Raw genomic sequence first — 16902 nt, forward strand, 5'->3', positions numbered from 1 at the left:
CTTAATTTCCAGCACTGAGTTGCCCAGGGGGTAGTTATAGACTCACACTGTCTTGTAGTTTTACTCATGGTTACTTGGGACTTGAAGAAGAAATAGCATGTAATCACAGTTAATTGGATAATTATAAGGGAGATAATCACCTATTCAGAATTACACTTGCTGTGAGACATTGCAGAAAAAACTATAATCCAGCTCACTTGATTGGCAAGAGATACTGATGCCTCTATGGACTGACAGATTGACCCCTGGGGTCCCTTTCCAGTGTACAATTGTATGATTATGTGACATCCAGAGTAAAAGACTTCGGTATAATGAGATATTCAAAAGAAGAGTACCACAATAGAGACCACAGTTGCCTTGAAAGTTTTCATTTTGTTTATTCATGCATGCATGCATTCATTAATATTATTGCATTTTTATTTTGGTGTGTCAAGAAGGAATGGAGAGTTAAAAGTTAGACTCTTACAGTTAAACCATCAAATAGGAATTGGAAAGCCCTTAGATAGGTCTTAACTGTCAGATATGGCTCAGACAGGGATTACCTTAGGACCTGAAAAGGGCTTTATTATGGGTTAGCTAGGAAGGGCAATGTAGATTATGAAAGTTCCTGGAAGGGGCTGGGAGTGGGTTTCTGGTTTAAGAAAAAAGAATAGCCATTCTATGGGGAATCAGTTTATTCCGCTGTGTGTTGAAGTGAGAGTTTTATCACCTCTCTGTAAAGAGTTTTTGCTGAAACCAAGTCTTGTGCTATATCAGAACAACAATGAAGCTATAATCCTCATTAAGTGTATTTCAATAAAAGTACTAAGAGCCTTAACCTTACTTTGATGCTCTGGTTGAGTCAGGGCCAGCCCACCCATGAGGCAAGGTGAGGCAAGTGCCTCGAATGGCAGGATTCACAGGGGAAGCAGAATTGGAACCCAAAGAGTGCATCACCTGCCGCTGCTGCCACAGTGGCAGCAATGACTGTGGCACACTCCTTAGAAGTCTTTTGCAGCACCCATCTCCCGTTACAAAAGTGTGATGATAAATGGGGAACATGGCAATTTTTGCTGGCATGAGTTTCATGGGTTTACCAGCTCATGTAACTAAACAAGAGGCATGAAACAGGTGTGTCCCTCCTGGCCTCACCCCATGCCGCCACACCCTGGAATACCCCTTTTAAGAGATGCACACCTCCTCTCTTTGCATTTTATTTGGTGAGCATAATTTAAGAAGAATTTATCACAGATTTTAAAAGGATTACTCCAATATGGCACTGACAGCTTAAATTACATTTGCATTTAGCTGAGGAAATAAAAAAATACAGAAGTAACATAGACCCCATTTCTAATTAAAATGTGACATGGATGAGGGACCCTGAATTTTAGATATGTCAAGTCTTCCTTCTGAGTTGCTCCTTGCTGTTCAACTCAGGCTTCACCATAATAATATAACATTTAGGTGAAAATATACAGCCTAGTAACCCAGCACTGGAGGCCAAGATGGAGAAGATCTCCACAGCCACCATATATTTTCCTTTTGTGCTTAAGTTGGAACAAAGGACAGCCACACACTGCAAAATACCAGCATGCTGAAGGTGATAAACTTGGCTTCATTAAAGCTGTCGGGTAGCTTCCTGGCTAGGAAGGCTACAGAGAAGCTGACAATGGCCAGCAAGCCCATAAACCCGAAAACACAGTAGAACATGGTGACTGACCCTTCATTACATTGCAGAACAATTTCTTTACTCATTGAGTGCATGTCTAAATCTGGGAATGGGGGAGAAGTTGCCAGCCACACAGTACAAAGAGCAGCTTGAATCAAGGAACAGAAAAGAACAATGGAGGTGGCCTGTTGTTTCCCCACCCATTTCCTCATGCTGGACCCTGGTTTGGTGACCATGAAAGCAAGGACCACAATGATTGTCTTTGCCAACACACAAGAAACTGCCAATGAAAAGATGATGCCAAAAGCTGTTTGCCGAAGGAGACATGTCACTTTCTCAGGTCGACCGATGAATAGGAAAGCACAAAGGATGGAGAACAAGAGGGAGATGAGGAGAGTGTATGAGAGGTTGCAATTGTTGGATTTGACTATGGGAGTGTCCCAGTCATTCAGTCTAACCGCCTGCAATGGAGGAATCTCAACTATAGAATCCATGACAGATGGCCACCCAACCTCTGCTTAAAACCTCCAAGGAAGGAGAGTCCACAACCTCTCAAGGAAATCAGTTCCATTTTCAAACAGCTCCTACTCTCAGAAAATTCTTCCAGATGTTTATTTCGAATCTCCTTTCTTGTAACTTGAAGCTATTGTTTCGAGTCCTACCCTCCAGAGCAGGAGAGAACAAGCTTGCTCCAGCTTCCATGTGACAGGCCTCGGGATATTTGAAGATGGCTATCTTCATATCTCCTCCCAGTCTCTTCTCCAAGCTAAAAGTGGAGGGAACTATGCAAATATCTGACATTTTGTCATTTCTCCACATTTAAGCATGTAAGAAAAATAAAACAACAATTTAAAAAGAGGATGGGTTTTTATTTGAATTCCCAGCCTTGTTTAATTCATAGTACACTGCTTTGGAAAATTCATCAATGAAGGAGAAGGAAGAAGGAAGAAGGAAGAAGGAAGAAGAAGAAGAAGAAGAAGGGGAAGAAGATTCCCTTTTTTTTATTTTGTTTGTTTGTTTGTTTTATATACCACCCTTCCTTTGAGGAACACAGGGCAGTTTGCAGTATAGGATTTAGTACAAGATTTAGCAAAACTGTGTGTTCCAAGACCAGATGACAAGGCAGGGTAGTGTCCAGAGCCACCCTAATAATAGCTTTGCTTACCCTTATCTGGATGATGGTGGGATAGGGCAGAGTATCAGCAAGGTTGCAGCTGCACGGGCAAACTGTCAAGAGTGCCAGCTTTGCCCTGCCCCATCTCACTACTGCCCTGTCTTGTCCTGCAGCAACACTATTGTTGGGAAGGCCTGTCTTCCACACAACCACATCATGTCAGCCCCTCCATCAGCATGTTCTCATTACAACTACAGAACGTGGGTGCTTCTCCTTGGCCCCCTGCCTGCCTCTCCCTGATGCTTGCCCACCCCAATGTGGAAGTACACCAAACACCACTCCTGGCACTCCCGGCCTCCGATCAAAAAACTGGAAATTTGAATTTGTCAAGTAAGGACGGATAAGTAGGGTTGTCATGAAAAGAGACTAGGATAAATGGATTTGGGTATGGATCAAGGGCTGTATAATACTCAAATAATTATGGACTGGTGCTCTAATACATAAACACAGTGAAGAAGTCTTGGAGTAAATAAGACGGGTTGAATGTTTCCTAATATTGAAGGTAACATTGTGACGCGGGACTAGAGGAGAACTATTGTAGACTATTATAATATTATTTGGAGAATTTTACTTAGACTTCACACTGAAAAAGAATAATGAACTGGAGCACCCTGGATCAAAGACTGGGAATTACCTAACAGAGGAGGAGCATCTGAATATTAATTTGGACTGAACATTTAACTGTTTTGAAGAACTATTGTATATTTAACTAACAGATGGATAGTTGGAAATCCTTTTTACTTTTTTCTTTTATTTCTGTTATTTTTTCTCCCTTTGTTATCTTATTCATTTCTTCAATGCTTTCTATGGCTCCGTCTTTATTCTTTCCTTCTCTTTAGATTAGGTTGGCCTTTTTTGTATTTTATGTTGAAATTTTTTGATAAAAAATGATTTTAAAGGAAAAAAAGAAAAACTGTCTTTCCGCTGTCTCAGCACAAAAGGGTGCCATAGAGGAGGAGGCGGGGGTTCATCATTGAGTGGCTAAGAGTCAGAGTGGCACAGTTCTGAGCCATAGAGATTCAGAGTCTTTAGCTGTTTACCAGAAGTTTAGGTTGTATTATCACTGTACACCTTTTCCTATTTTTATATCCATCCCTCTTCTTGACTCTCATCCACCAGTCAGTGTGCTGCTGTCTGCCCCCTGCCCCTCTCAGCACACTGACAAAACTTCGGCAGTGTGACACCAAAAGACGCACATCCCAATTTTCCTCTGACATGTTGGAGGGTGTGGTATTTCTATTTAAATCATTGTACAGTCAAACCTTGGCTCCTGAACGGCTCCGTTTTTTAATGATTCAGTTAGGGAAGTAAAACCCGGAAGTAAATGCTTCAGTTTTCAGATGTTTTTTGGAAGCCTAAGATCCGACATGGTTTCTGCTTGAGTGCAGGAAGCTCCTGCAATGAATTAGAAGCAGTGATTCTGTTGTCGAACGTTTTGTAAACCGAATAGGCTTCTGAAACGGATTACGTTTGACAACTATGGTTTGACTGTATTTTATTATTATTATTATTATGCCACACCCATCTGACTGGGTTGCCAGTCTCGAAACATCTGGAGGGCCAAGTTTGCCTATGCCTGATCTAAAGCAGTACTACACCACTCGAAGGTTAAACCACAGAGCCTAGGACTTGCTGATCAGAAGGTCGGCGGTTCAAATCCCCACGATGGGGTGAGCTCCCGTTCCTTGGTCCCTGCTCCTGCCAACCTAGCAGTTTGAAAGCACATCAAGTGCAAGTAGATAAATAGGTACCACTCCAGCGGGAAGGTAAACAGCGTTTCCGTGCGCTGCTCTGGTTCGCCAGAAGTGGCTTAGTCATGCTGGCCACATGTCCCGGAAACTGTACGCCGGCTCCCTTGGTCAATAAAGCGAGATGAGCACCACAACCCCAGAGTCGGCCACGACTGGACCTAATGGTCAGGGGTCCCTTTACCTTTACCTTACACCACTCGAAACAATCTTCCCCCCAAATAATTCTGTGGTTGACAAGATCTCTGGGAATTGTAGCTCTGTGAAGGAAACAGGAATCTCCTAACAACTCTCAGCACCCTTAGCAAACTACAGGTCCCAGGACTCTTTGGGGGGGAAGCCGTGACTGTTTATAGTGATATGATACCACTTTACGTACATAGTGGAGATGGGGCCCGACAGTGGAAGTGAAACATAACCATCAGGGTTAGCTATTACCACCCCTGTAATTATCCAAATCATTGTCATTTATTTGCCTGGACAAAGCCCCAGACATCTCTAAAAGAAAAGGGGGGAAAGCAAGAAATCTGAAATTGTTATATAAACCCCCAACAGTGTCACTTGGGGCTATGGTTCCAGGGACTAAATTTGGCAGAGCTCTGTCTGTCTGAACTGGGCAGTTTCTCCTTAAAGTAGGACAGGTCATGCTTCAGATAAGTGTCACTAGATTAGTATCCAATGTGTGCTTCTGTTCTCCAGTTGACGCTCACAGTAAAGCACATACATGCCATTTTAATACATGTATTGGCCGAATCAGCTGTCCTCCGAGCCATGTAATTTCAATCCAGCGTGATGCTGTCCTGAGAGACAGACGCCACATCTTACAGGAGCCTTTACCACCAGGAAGCTGAGGTTCTGCGATGTTGCTGTTGTTGTTGCTGCTGCTGCTGCTTTCTCAGATGGTGCACAAAGGACACTCTCTGAAGTGCGCTGGAAACAATCCCATTCATGTCCCATCGGAGTGGTACCAACCTGGCGAAATCCTCATCGGTGGGATTGCCTCTCACACAGTTTACATTTTGCCCAACGTGTCCTTCAAGGAACACCCTTCTAAAGACTGGGTTAAATTTCCATTGTAAGGATTATTCTTCTTATTATTGTTATTATTATTATTAAAAAAAAAATAAGGATATAGAATAAAGAAAAACATGAATAAATTAACAAATGTCAAAAGAGAAGAAAACAGATATTCAGGACTGAAATCAAAGAACAGGTTTCCATAACAAATCAATGGTGGGACCAGGAAAGTACTGTATTTTTCCATGTATAATGCGCCCCCATGTACAAGACACCCCCTATTTTTTGGACACAAATTTAAGAAAATGGTGGGGATGGCCTAGAGTTGTTGAGCTTTTTTCGGGGGTGAGGGAATGCTGAAAATCACTAACCCGAATGAAAAACGCTGACAATCGTTTGATGAAGCCAACATGTGCCTGCCCTCACAAACAGCAAACGGCAATCGCACGCCCACTTGCTGAAGAGGCAGCCAATCCTAAGCAACCCTTGCCGCAGCAACCAATCACCCACTCAATTTCCGCAGCACCAGCCAATAAAAAGCACTTGACACAGCCACCAATCAGCAACAAAATCACCACTGACTAGGAAGCTATATTTCTAGGTGTGTGAGTCCCCTCCCCCCCATATTAAGATTTCTGAAAGAAAAAAATAGCAGTATATGTTAATGACAGGAGCCCAGCAATAGAGGAAGGCGAGTGGGAGGGACAGTTCATTTTGTTTGTTTGTTTGTTTGTTTGTTTGTTTGTTTGTTTGTTTGTTTGGGGAGGGGTAGCATTTCCCCAACCTGCCTCAACTCTGCTGCCACGTACGTACCAAAATCAAATAGAGCACATTGAAGTTCTGAGTAATGAAAAAGGGTTTATGTTATGCTGAACCTTATCGTGACAATACCTAATCCTCTATTAGTGCTAGATCTTTATCATATCCAAATAACAAAGTTAGAGGGTCCATTGGTAAGATAGAACTTGTTGTTACTTTAATGTCAGTTATTGTATCCCCCCCCCCAAATATATATATATATTCTGATTTTAGGATACATCCAGAATATGCTACAACCTGGCATTTGCTTCTTTGCACCTCCTATAGGCATCACTCGCTATATATGGTCATGACTTGATGGTGTTAAGAACAATAACTTATAAAAGCTTTCCTTAAGGATTACATTGACTGCTCTCTGACGAACTTTTTGAGGAATTCATATTTTTATTTTTTCTCCCCCTACCCACAAAGCAGGCTAGATCCAGTAGGTTGGGGCTATCCCATTTCCATTTGGGGTTTCAAAAAAAAAAAAAAATAATGCATGGAAAATCAGTAACCACTCCTTTGATTATTTAGTCAGTAGAAATTGTCATATTTCTGCCCAACAGCACATGTTCAAGGTGCCTTACGATAACAGAAAACTGCAATGCTGCTAAGACTGGAGATGTTAGGGAGTGGACTTTTTGAATGCAACACGTGTTTTGGGATTCTTCCCATTTAGGGGTACAGCCTTGGCAAATCTCAAAATAAGGAGAAGGAGGCAGGGATTTTTTTAAAAAAAGCAAACTCCACTATAAATAATATTTGTCATTCCTTGCTGCACAAAAGCACACTGTACGGCACACACTATGCAACTATATGGGCATAACTGAGCAGGAAATGACCATTGTCCCTTTTCCTCATTTTCAACGATGCTCCTACATTTCATCACCTCCTTAGGTTCAGGCATCTGAATCTCTTACAACACCCTTCCCCAACGTGGTGCCCTCCAGACTACAATTGCCACCATCCTTGTCCACTGACCATACTATGTGAGGCTGATGGGAGCTGTAGTCCAAAAAATCCAGAGGCCATCAGGCTGGCAAAGGGTGTCTTAGAGGCACAATGAACCATTTCTGTGATACCATGGTAAATTATTGTATGGCTTTATTTACAGAGTGGTGACAAAGTTCTACCAGCACATCCTGGCCATGGTTTTTGCTGTAGAAGAGATCAATGGAAATCCCAGCATCTTGTTTAATGTCACTCTTGGATTCCACATCTATGACAGCAATTCCATTGCAAGGAATACCTACAGGGCCACATTGGACCTGCTCTGCAATTCACTCCAGTTCTTCCCGAACTATAACTGTGGCATCCAGAAAAAGCTTGTGGCTGTCATCGGAGGACTTAGCTCTGCTACAACCGCACACATGGCAAAGGTCTTGAGCCGTTACAAGATCCCCCAGGTAGGGCATTCAGCTGTGGGGATTTCCCCTGATCTCATCCCCTTCCCTTTTCTTTCTGGTAGCATGCTCATTAATTAGAAGCAGGAGGAAGAATAATGATGGGTGGGGTTTGAGAGAAAATGAGATATTTGCATAGCTTTGAGCATATGTCTCTTTATAAAGGGGATCTCAAGGCTGCATGTTTAATATCCATATTCATCCCAGAAAACTGTCTTGCCTGCTTTATCTTGCAGAGGTTCATGGCAAACTTAAAATTGCTGCCCTGATGTTAACTTAGGCTGCAGTATGCATGCTTACTCTAGAGTACGGATAAGGGATAATAATAATTCCGGGGTTGTATGCGTTCTGCTCTGCAACTCCTGGAACAATGTGAGAGCCAGAGTACGGTAAGCTCCTCATTCCCACCATCACATGTCTTTTCCTGAAGGTTTTTGTTCTTTTGTAAACCTTGGAGTTTGTCACGGTCCGGGTTACAGGCTGTCGGAGTCCCGGCTTGGTACGTCGGGACCAGGGTAGAGGTTGGGAAACAGGAATCAGCAGTCCAGGGTCAGCTGTCCAGGGGTCAGGAAGCCAAGGGTCCAAGAGTCAGGAAGCCAAGGGTCCAAGAGTCAGGATACCAGGAGTCAAAAAGCCGAAGCAAAGATAGGTGCGTAGCGTGTTACTGTGGCAAAGAGCCAGAGGGAAATGGTGGTCTTATATACCCCTCCCGGCCCTTGCCACCAGGTGCTACGAGTCTTCTGCCAAGCCTCACCTGTGCGGCCACGCCTTGCCCTTCCAGGCCAAACTCAGGAAGGCCCCAGTCCTGCGAGGCCCTACCAGTCACAGGGCCTGGCTCCTGCATGCACTCCTGACAGAGTCTCTCCAAGCCTGCTAATATCTCCTTCCTGTGTGTGAATGCAGCCATTTTGGCATCACCAAAATAGAGCCTCCACCATCATTTTGTGGCTCTATTTAAAAAATAGAGTAATAAGAATAAATAAATAATCAAAAGTATAATATGTGACGAGGTGTTTCTTCTATTTCACCTCTGAAATTTCTGTCATCTTCTGTGCCCTCCCTGCCCAGCTGTCATATGGCTCATTTGAACCAGGAGTGAGTGGCGAATCTCGTTTTCCTTCCTTTTACCACATGGCTCCCAATGAAGCACTTCAATATCAGGGAATTGCCCACCTACTTTTGCATTTTGGGTGGAGATGGATAGGTCTCATCACTATAGATGATGACAGTGGAGAACATTTCTTGGATGCTTTGGAACCAGTTCTTTCCCATTTAGGAATCTGTCTGGCCTTCACAGAAAGAATAAAAAAGAATATGAGGATGGCCAGCATACAAAAAATTTTCGAGCACATTTTAAATGATACCCCACTTTTCATGAAAAGCAAAGCCAATGCTATTGTTGTATATGGAGAATCTACCACCATGCAGGCGGTGGCAACTATTGTGTGGTTGACAATGGAGTTTATTCCTCTAATACTTTCTGATTCTGTAGAGGTGTATTCTGCAGGAAAGGTGTGGATTACAACAGCCCAAATCGATTTCACATTTAGTCCTTTCCAAAGGTTTCTTGATATGCAAATGTTCCATGGTTCAATCTCTTTCACAATTCACTCTATGGAAGTTCAAGGCTTCCAAGAATTTGTTCAGGGTGCAAACCCTTATTATGCATACGGAGATGGTTTTATCAAGGATTTATGGGAACAAGCATTTATTTGCTCTGTTTCAAACTCCTCTGAGTCACCAAACATCACTGACACATGTACCGGAGAAGAGAGTCTGGAGAATCTTCCTGCACCTTATTTTGAAATGAGCATGACTGGCCACAGCTACAGTATCTACAATGCAGTCTATGCCCTGGCACGTGCCATACATAGTATGTACAGCTCTAGATCCAGTCACAGAGCAATGAAATACGAAGGTAGCCTGACACATCTAAATATGGAACCCTGGAAGGTAATGTTTCCCCCAGTGTCCCTGAATGTCATGTGGTTTGGTGTGAAATGTTCAGCTTAGGGATGGGAGAATCCATCAATTTCACCTTTTCTCAGATGCACATTTTTCCAGTCTTAATTTCCATTCACCATCAGTTTGCAATAATAAAAAAGTCTTCATGATATAATAATAATAATAATAATTTATTATTTATACCCCGCCCATCTGGGCGGCTTCCAACTGAATATTAAAAACAGTACAGCATCAAACATTAAAAACTTCCCTAAAGAGGGCTGCCTCCCCCTTTTTTTGTGAATGATTTCCCCTGACAGAATGCATTCTGTATGTAATGTACACAAATATATTCATTTTTGCACATACTTTCCCCTAATGTACACACATTATGGGATGAACCGCATTGCAAAATTCAAGGAAGAGCAAATTTAGAAGAAAAGCTGTGTTTCTAATCACATGTTATTTTAGGAAGTGTGATTTAGGGAGGTTCGCATTAAAATCCAAATTAAACTGAATTCCCCATCCCTATGACTGGCATGCCATGTTACAAAATTATCTGGGGGGGGGGGGATATATCATTGAGTGTATTCCAAGACTTAAAAGCTTCTTCAATTCTCTCACGCGAAGCTCCACTCATTTCTTCAGAGGATCTCATTCAACAACAGTGCTGGAGATGAAATCAGATTTAATGAACGTGGAGAATTAGAAGCTGGTTTTGATGTTACCAACTTGATCACTTTCCCAAATCAATCCTATGTCAGGAACAAAGTAGGACGTCTGGATCCTCAGGCTCCTCCAGAGAAAGTGTTGACCATTGATGAGGAAAAAATCCAGTGGCACGGAGAATTCACCAAAGTAAGACAATAGCTACACTCCCGCTCTAATATGAAAATAAAGGTTATCCACCAGCAGCACAATCTATGAATCTATTCAGATTTAAGTCCAAGTTCAATGAGGCTCATTCTCAGTTCAGTGAGTAGAGAATTAGAGTGTAAAATGGGTGGACAACAGATTTAAAGTGAGTGAAATGAAGCATTTATTCATCCTTTGCCAAGTAAATATTTTTTGTTGGGGTTTTTTGAAATTAAGTAGTACAGAATGTTGTGGCGGCAACTAGCGGTGATGATCATGAAGAGAACTACAAGGTAATAAGGATTAGAAAGAATAATTAGGAGGTTTAAAGCTGTTTGTTGTTTGCAAAAGGGTTTCAAACATCCCTGTGTTGTACTTCATAGTCCCGACAAGCAGCATCAGCATCTGATATCACTATGATGCTAGATGATTGACAGATGGACAGTCACCCTGTCCCATTTGGCCTGCTAGGAGTGGGGAAATAACCATTTGACCTGCCAACCAGAAAAGATAAAATGCCATCATTTCATAGCAGCAATTCACTTTCTTAACCTCTCTCACCACCAAAGGAATACAAGTGAATAGCAAAAAGGACCCGCAGAAGCGACACTGACACAAAACCCCACACATACACTAAGCAGAATAGAAGCATTGCCACCCGACCCCAACCCCACCCACCATTCCCCCCTCCACCTCTTTCCTCCTTTTCTTCCTAATGTACCACTAATGTCTCAGCAAGTGAAACTGATCTGTAGAAAATGTAACATGAAAAAAGAGACATTGCATATACTTTTGTAAACCAAGAAATCTTTAATAAAAATGTTTTTTTAAAAAAACACACCAATAAACACCAGCTGGTGACAACAAAATACCATTTTCTCCAGTCATTTGTTGTTTATGGGCAGGTGCCCCCCATCTCATTGTGCAATGACTGCTGCCAGCCTGGCTATCAGAAGATCACAAAGGAGGGTGCACCATCTTGCTGCTACACCTGTTCTCCATGCCAAGAAGGGAAGATTTCAGCTCTGGAGGGTAAGTGACAAAGAGCATGGTATTCTCAAGCAAATGAAAAGTGAGAACCAAAGATGTCCAGAGAAATGAGAGTCGAACAGGCACTCAAATCTCACCTCTGCACAGAGAGAGCCACTGTTCCTCAACCCCAGAATTCCCACCTGTCAAATCAGAATCATCATTGTGAGAAGACATGTGGTAAGGCAGGGATGGGGAACCTCCAGATCCTCCTGGACTCCAACTCCCATCTGGCCCAGCCAGCACAGCCAATGGCCAGGGGTGATGGGTGTTGTAGTCCAGCAACACCTAAAGGGCCACTCAGGCCAAGTTCAGCCTTAAGATCTTCCAAGGAAACCATGCTGGCTATTCCACAAGCAGCTGATTGTCACTTGGTGGTTGGGGCGTAGTGTCCTCTTTTGCCACTACAGGAGAAACGTAAAGTGCTGCCAACACTGCCCGCTCTACTGCTGCTGTGTGCTCTTCCAGGCAGCACTAGTTTGCGTGAGATCTCACCCCAAATGGATGCAATCTGGCCCAAAATCGACACCAATGGTGGTGGCGCTTTTCCACTGCTAGCAAAGGCAGCAAGCCAAGTGGGGCACCCATAGAAGGGCCGTCTGGGGGTCTTCTACCACCAGATGGAGCGTCCTCACCCTGCTAATGGCTGGGCCAGCTCTGCTTGGTGGCAACACGGAAGTGGACTTAGTGGCAGCACCCACCCTTGTACCCTCCCCTGAGTGGTTTGAGAGGCAGCTACAGTAACCAGCTTTAAATGCCTCTTTGAAAGCATATATGCTTACATAGGCTTTCCTGGAGTCAGGTTCCTTCTTTTCAAACTTTTTTTTAATCTAAGGCAAATATTGGCTTTCTGTTTTCATTTAAGAAGTTTTATTTGATTGTTGTTGTATTTTAATATGACTTGATTCCTCCTCATCCTGATTATATTTCATGTAAACCACTTCGAGATTTCTTTCTACAGTGGTACCTCAGGTTACATACGCTTCAGGTTACAGACTCTGCTAACCCAGAAATAGTGCTTCGGGTTAAGAACTTTGCTTCAGGATGGGAACAGAAATAGTGCTCTGGCGGCAGCTGGGGGCCCCATTAGCTAAACCTGGTCTTAACCTGGTCTTCAGGTTAAGAACAGTTTCAGGTTAAGAACGGACCTCTGGAACGAATTAAGTACTTAACCCTAGGTACCACTGTATATGGATTTTACAAATCAACCAATGTAAGCACACCACTGGCAATTGGATAGTTCTTCTGGCATGGGCTTATTCTGCTGGATTTAACAAGGTATCTATCAAGTTAGCAAGCATGAGTTTGTGCAGAGGTCACCAAGTGGTCATTGCTCCGTACTAGCACCTTCTGGAGGGGAAGGCAGGAATTCCCACCCTATCCCAGTCACCCTACAGTTACGCTTCTAGCAACCAGGGAAGTCCCTGGTCACCTCTACAAAGATGTAAATATATGAATTGTCACTGAGACTTTTCAACTCCTCCTTTTCTCAGACACGGACTCGTGTTTCCAGTGCTCTGAAGATCAGCATCCAAATGAGGCTCAAAATCAATGCATCCCTAAGGTTGTAAGTTTCCTCTCTTACGAAGAACCTTTGGGGATCAGCGTGGCTTTGTTTGCCATCTCTTTTTCCCTGGTAACTTCCTTAGTGTTGGGAACTTTTATTAAACACCGGGACACGCCCATTGTCAAAGCCAATAACCGGAGCCTCAGCTACACTCTCCTCGTCTCCCTCCTGCTCTGTTTCCTCTGTCCGCTGCTGTTCATTGGCCAACCTGGGAAAGTGATTTGCATGCTCAGGCAAACATCATTCAGCATCACCTTCTCTGTGGCTGTTTCGTCCGTCTTGGCCAAAACCATGACAGTGCTTCTGGCCTTCTTGGCCACTAAGCCAGGTTCCAGGATGAGCAAATGGGTGGGGAAAAGGCTAGCAACTTCCATTGTTCTTTGTTGCTCCCTTGTTCAAGTTGGCATTTCGACAGCATGGCTGGGATCGGCTCCCCCCTTCCCAGATTTTGACATGCACTCATTGGCAGGTGAGGTCATAGTGGAATGTAATGAAGGCTATGCCGCCTTCTTCTACTGTCTACTGGCCTTTATGGGTTTGCTAGCTGTCGTCAGCTTCGCTTTGGCTTTCCTAGCTAGGAAGCTTCCAGATGCTTTCAACGAAGCCAAGTTTATCACCTTCAGCATGTTGGTTTTCTGCAGTGTTTGGGTATCCTTCGTTCCAACCTACCTGAGCACTAAGGGGAAATACATGGTGGCAGTGGAGATCTTCTCCATTTTGGCCTCTGGGGCTGGACTGCTGAGCTGTATCTTTTTCCCCAAATGCTTTGTCATTATGATGAGGCCTGAGCTGAACAATAGAGAACAGTTAATAAAGAGAAATAAATAAATGACCTGAAGTGCCACCTGTCTCTTGTCATGTCTTCACACAGAAAGAAGCATGATGCAAAAACACTGCAGTTAGGCACAGCACCAAGAGATGGTGCCCCAGACTATAGTCCTATTAGGCAGTCTGTGATGACTTTCCTCCTCTGGTACCAGAAGTTTTCACTTTTTAGCAATCTAGGGCAGACCAAGGGAGCCAATGGTGCCCTCTCAAATTGTCAGGTCTTCACACAGAAAGAAGCATGATGCAAAAACACTGCAGTTAGGCACAGCACCAAGAGAAGGTGCCCCAGACTATAGTCCTATTAGGCAGTCTGTGATGACTTTCCTCCTCTGGTACCAGAAGTTTTCACTTTTTAGCAATCTAGGGCAGACCAAGGGAGCCAATGGTGCCCTCTCAAATTTGGTATTATTCAGTTTATTGTCAGCTAACCTTCATAAGCCAACTTTAAAGCACAATGGAGGAGGGCCATATTCCCTCATTTGCTCTCCTTCTTGGGGGCCACTCATCAGTGGTCAGCAGGACTGGAGACAAAATTGGATGGAAATTCGCCCAAATCTACACTACCAACACAGGTTGCCATATGTCTGGATTTTCCCAGACATCTTAGCGATTCCTGCCCAAATAGTTTCTGACAGCTGAATCCCGGCTATGTCCAGGAAATTCTGGAAGTATGGCAACCCTAATAATTAATTATTATTTCTTCCATCTTGTGCTGAAGTGACTTCAAAGCAATCCATTACAGTCTGTGGCATTCTAACAGGATGGCCCCTCTAGAATTTGTCACATACACACACACACACACACACACACACACACACACACACAAATTTATAACTCTGTCTGTGCTTGGCTCCCCAGAGCTTAAATACATGACCTTTCACACACCCTTTCAAACACCTGCATTTGGAGAAGATCCCTAACTTGGCATGGGGGCGGGGGGGGGGGGGAGAAGACCTGAAATACAGGACAAAACTGCAACAATACAGGACTTATCATTTTACATTGCAATATGGGACAATCTTGTATTACACAGGACAGGGGGCAGCCCTAGCTAAGATGGAGGGGCTCTCAGCATTAACACCCCAACAGATCTTGCTTCTTGATTAGTCACAGCTTTTGATCCATTGTCTCCCAAGATAGACGGGTGACAACAATAGGATCTAGCACAGATCAAGCATGTCTCTGCCTCTCCAGCTTCTCAGCCTGCTTTCTGCTCAGCTCACTCACAACACCATCTCCTAAAATTCTCTCCCGCTGGCAGTTAGGTGAGAGGGGGAAAGCCCTATGGCACAGAGCAACTTCTTTGGTTATGCTGATGAAGGTACTTAAGTGGCCAGCAATGACCATTGGTTTAACAATATAATCCTCTATCTGCTTTTAACTCTTACTAGATACTAGACCCTAAGAATTCCAAGGAACTCAGGGTATCATACAGACTCACCCCTCCAAACCTACAGCAATACTGTCTGAGCCAAACCATACAAGACCTAAAGAATTTGTGTTAGGACCTGAGGTGGGGGAGGAATCTGGATCCTAACATAAAATAGAAAGTAGAAGACCAAGCAGGGAAACACTGACAGCCAGGTATTAAGTGTGTGTGTGTGTGTATGTGTGTGTGCGCACGTGTGTGTGTGATGGGCTTCCTCTTCATATGTACGTTTATTAATTTCATTTGAAGTCCAACAAGGTCTCAAGTCAAATCTCAGGTCTCAAAGCACTTACCGTAAATTGATGCAGTCCCAAAGCATGACTATAGTGAAATAGACAGGTTCTGGGTGCCTTTTCCTTCTGCATACTTCCCTGCTGCAGTCTTATGGTGGGGCTTCTGTTACGGCTTATTATCCTCCCCTTAAGCATCCCTGTTTATTATTCTTGCCACTGTTGGTCATTTTTTCTCTTGCACTTCCTTCCAAAGAAGCCCAGGGCAGCAAACAACACAGAGATAAAACAACACAGATTTTAAAATAATCAAATTAAAGCATGTAAAAGCAGTTGCATATCCTCACAGCTAATAGCTTCAAGGTATACACTTTTCAAAGCATTCACCATTAAAGCCCTAAACGGCCTCGGTCCAGTATATCTGAAGGAGCGTCTCCTCCCCCATCGTTCTGCCCAGACACTGAGGTCCAGTTCCGAGGGCCTTCTGGTGGTTCCCTCACTGTGAGAGGCCAAGTTACAGGGAACCAGGCAGAGGGCCTTCTCGGTAGTGGCGCCCGCCCTGTGGAATGCCCTCCCATCAGATGTCAAAGCGATAAACAACTACCTGATATTCAGAAGAAATCTGAAGGCAGCCCTGTTCAGGGAAGTTTTTAATATGTGACATTTTAGTTTATTTTTCATCTTTGTTGGACGCCACCCAGAGTGGCTGGGGAAACCCAGCCAGATGGGCGGGGTACAAATAATAAATTATTATTATTATTATTATTATTATTATTATTATTATTATTAACCATTAAAACAGGCATTTTGTATGCATCTTCTATATGCTTTGTGCATTGAAAATACATCCCATAGTCTACAGAAGTGCATCATCGTACTGGGGGTTGTGTTCTGATCCACAACAAGCATGTTTGGAAGCATAGGATTAAGGCCATCCTCTGTGGAAAACAAGTCAAACAAATTCCTACTCCATTCCAAAGTGCAAGGTTTGGTTGACCTTGGTCTGATCCAGAACTTTGACATTCTCACATGCCCTGGATCTACAGCTGGTATGTAGAACTGTCTCAGTCAGTGAAGGTTGGTGCCCATTGGGGCTGATTGGGCAGAAAGCAAGGAGACCACCAGTAGGTGGAGTCAGAGTCTATTGCTGGAGAAGCCAGAGCCAATAATAGATGGAGATAACTACATTGAGACTAAGGAGGTAACGGCTGACAGCCAGTGACAGCCAG

The 16902-nt window shown here is 43.6% G+C and overlaps 1 protein-coding gene and 1 long non-coding RNA gene across 2 annotated transcripts; one reads left to right on the forward strand and one right to left on the reverse strand.

Annotated features, from left to right (window-relative positions):
- The first annotated feature begins 8922 nt into the window (after positions 1-8922).
- Positions 8923-14085, forward strand: LOC114583376 (vomeronasal type-2 receptor 26-like). The gene is made up of 4 exons (XM_077917983.1): positions 8923-9744; positions 10366-10593; positions 11496-11622; positions 13113-14085. Exons 1-4 carry the CDS (start codon positions 8923-8925, stop codon positions 14012-14014), a joined length of 2079 nt encoding a protein of 692 aa, XP_077774109.1. The 3' UTR covers positions 14015-14085.
- LOC144325262 (uncharacterized) lies at positions 11512-15948 on the reverse strand. The gene is made up of 3 exons (XR_013390546.1): positions 15737-15948; positions 13856-13975; positions 11512-11615 (listed from the first exon to the last, which is right to left on the reverse strand). It is a non-coding gene; the product is annotated as an uncharacterized LOC144325262 (long non-coding RNA).
- Between the last annotated feature and the right edge of the window lie 954 nt (positions 15949-16902).

This window comes from Podarcis muralis, chromosome 13 (genome assembly GCF_964188315.1).
Source record: "Podarcis muralis chromosome 13, rPodMur119.hap1.1, whole genome shotgun sequence".
In the NCBI taxonomy this organism is placed as follows: Eukaryota; Metazoa; Chordata; class Lepidosauria; order Squamata; family Lacertidae; genus Podarcis; species Podarcis muralis.

Excerpts from the sequence above, each read along its gene's own strand:
- LOC114583376 (XM_077917983.1), top strand. The coding sequence starts at position 8,923 with ATGGCTCCCAATGAAGCACTTCAATATCAGGGAATTGCCCACCTACTT. Across the intron at positions 10,594-11,495 it reads GGCACGGAGAATTCACCAAA|GTGCCCCCCATCTCATTGTG; the intron begins GTAAGACAATAG and ends GTTTATGGGCAG. Across the intron at positions 11,623-13,112 it reads GAAGATTTCAGCTCTGGAGG|ACACGGACTCGTGTTTCCAG; the intron begins GTAAGTGACAAA and ends TCCTTTTCTCAG.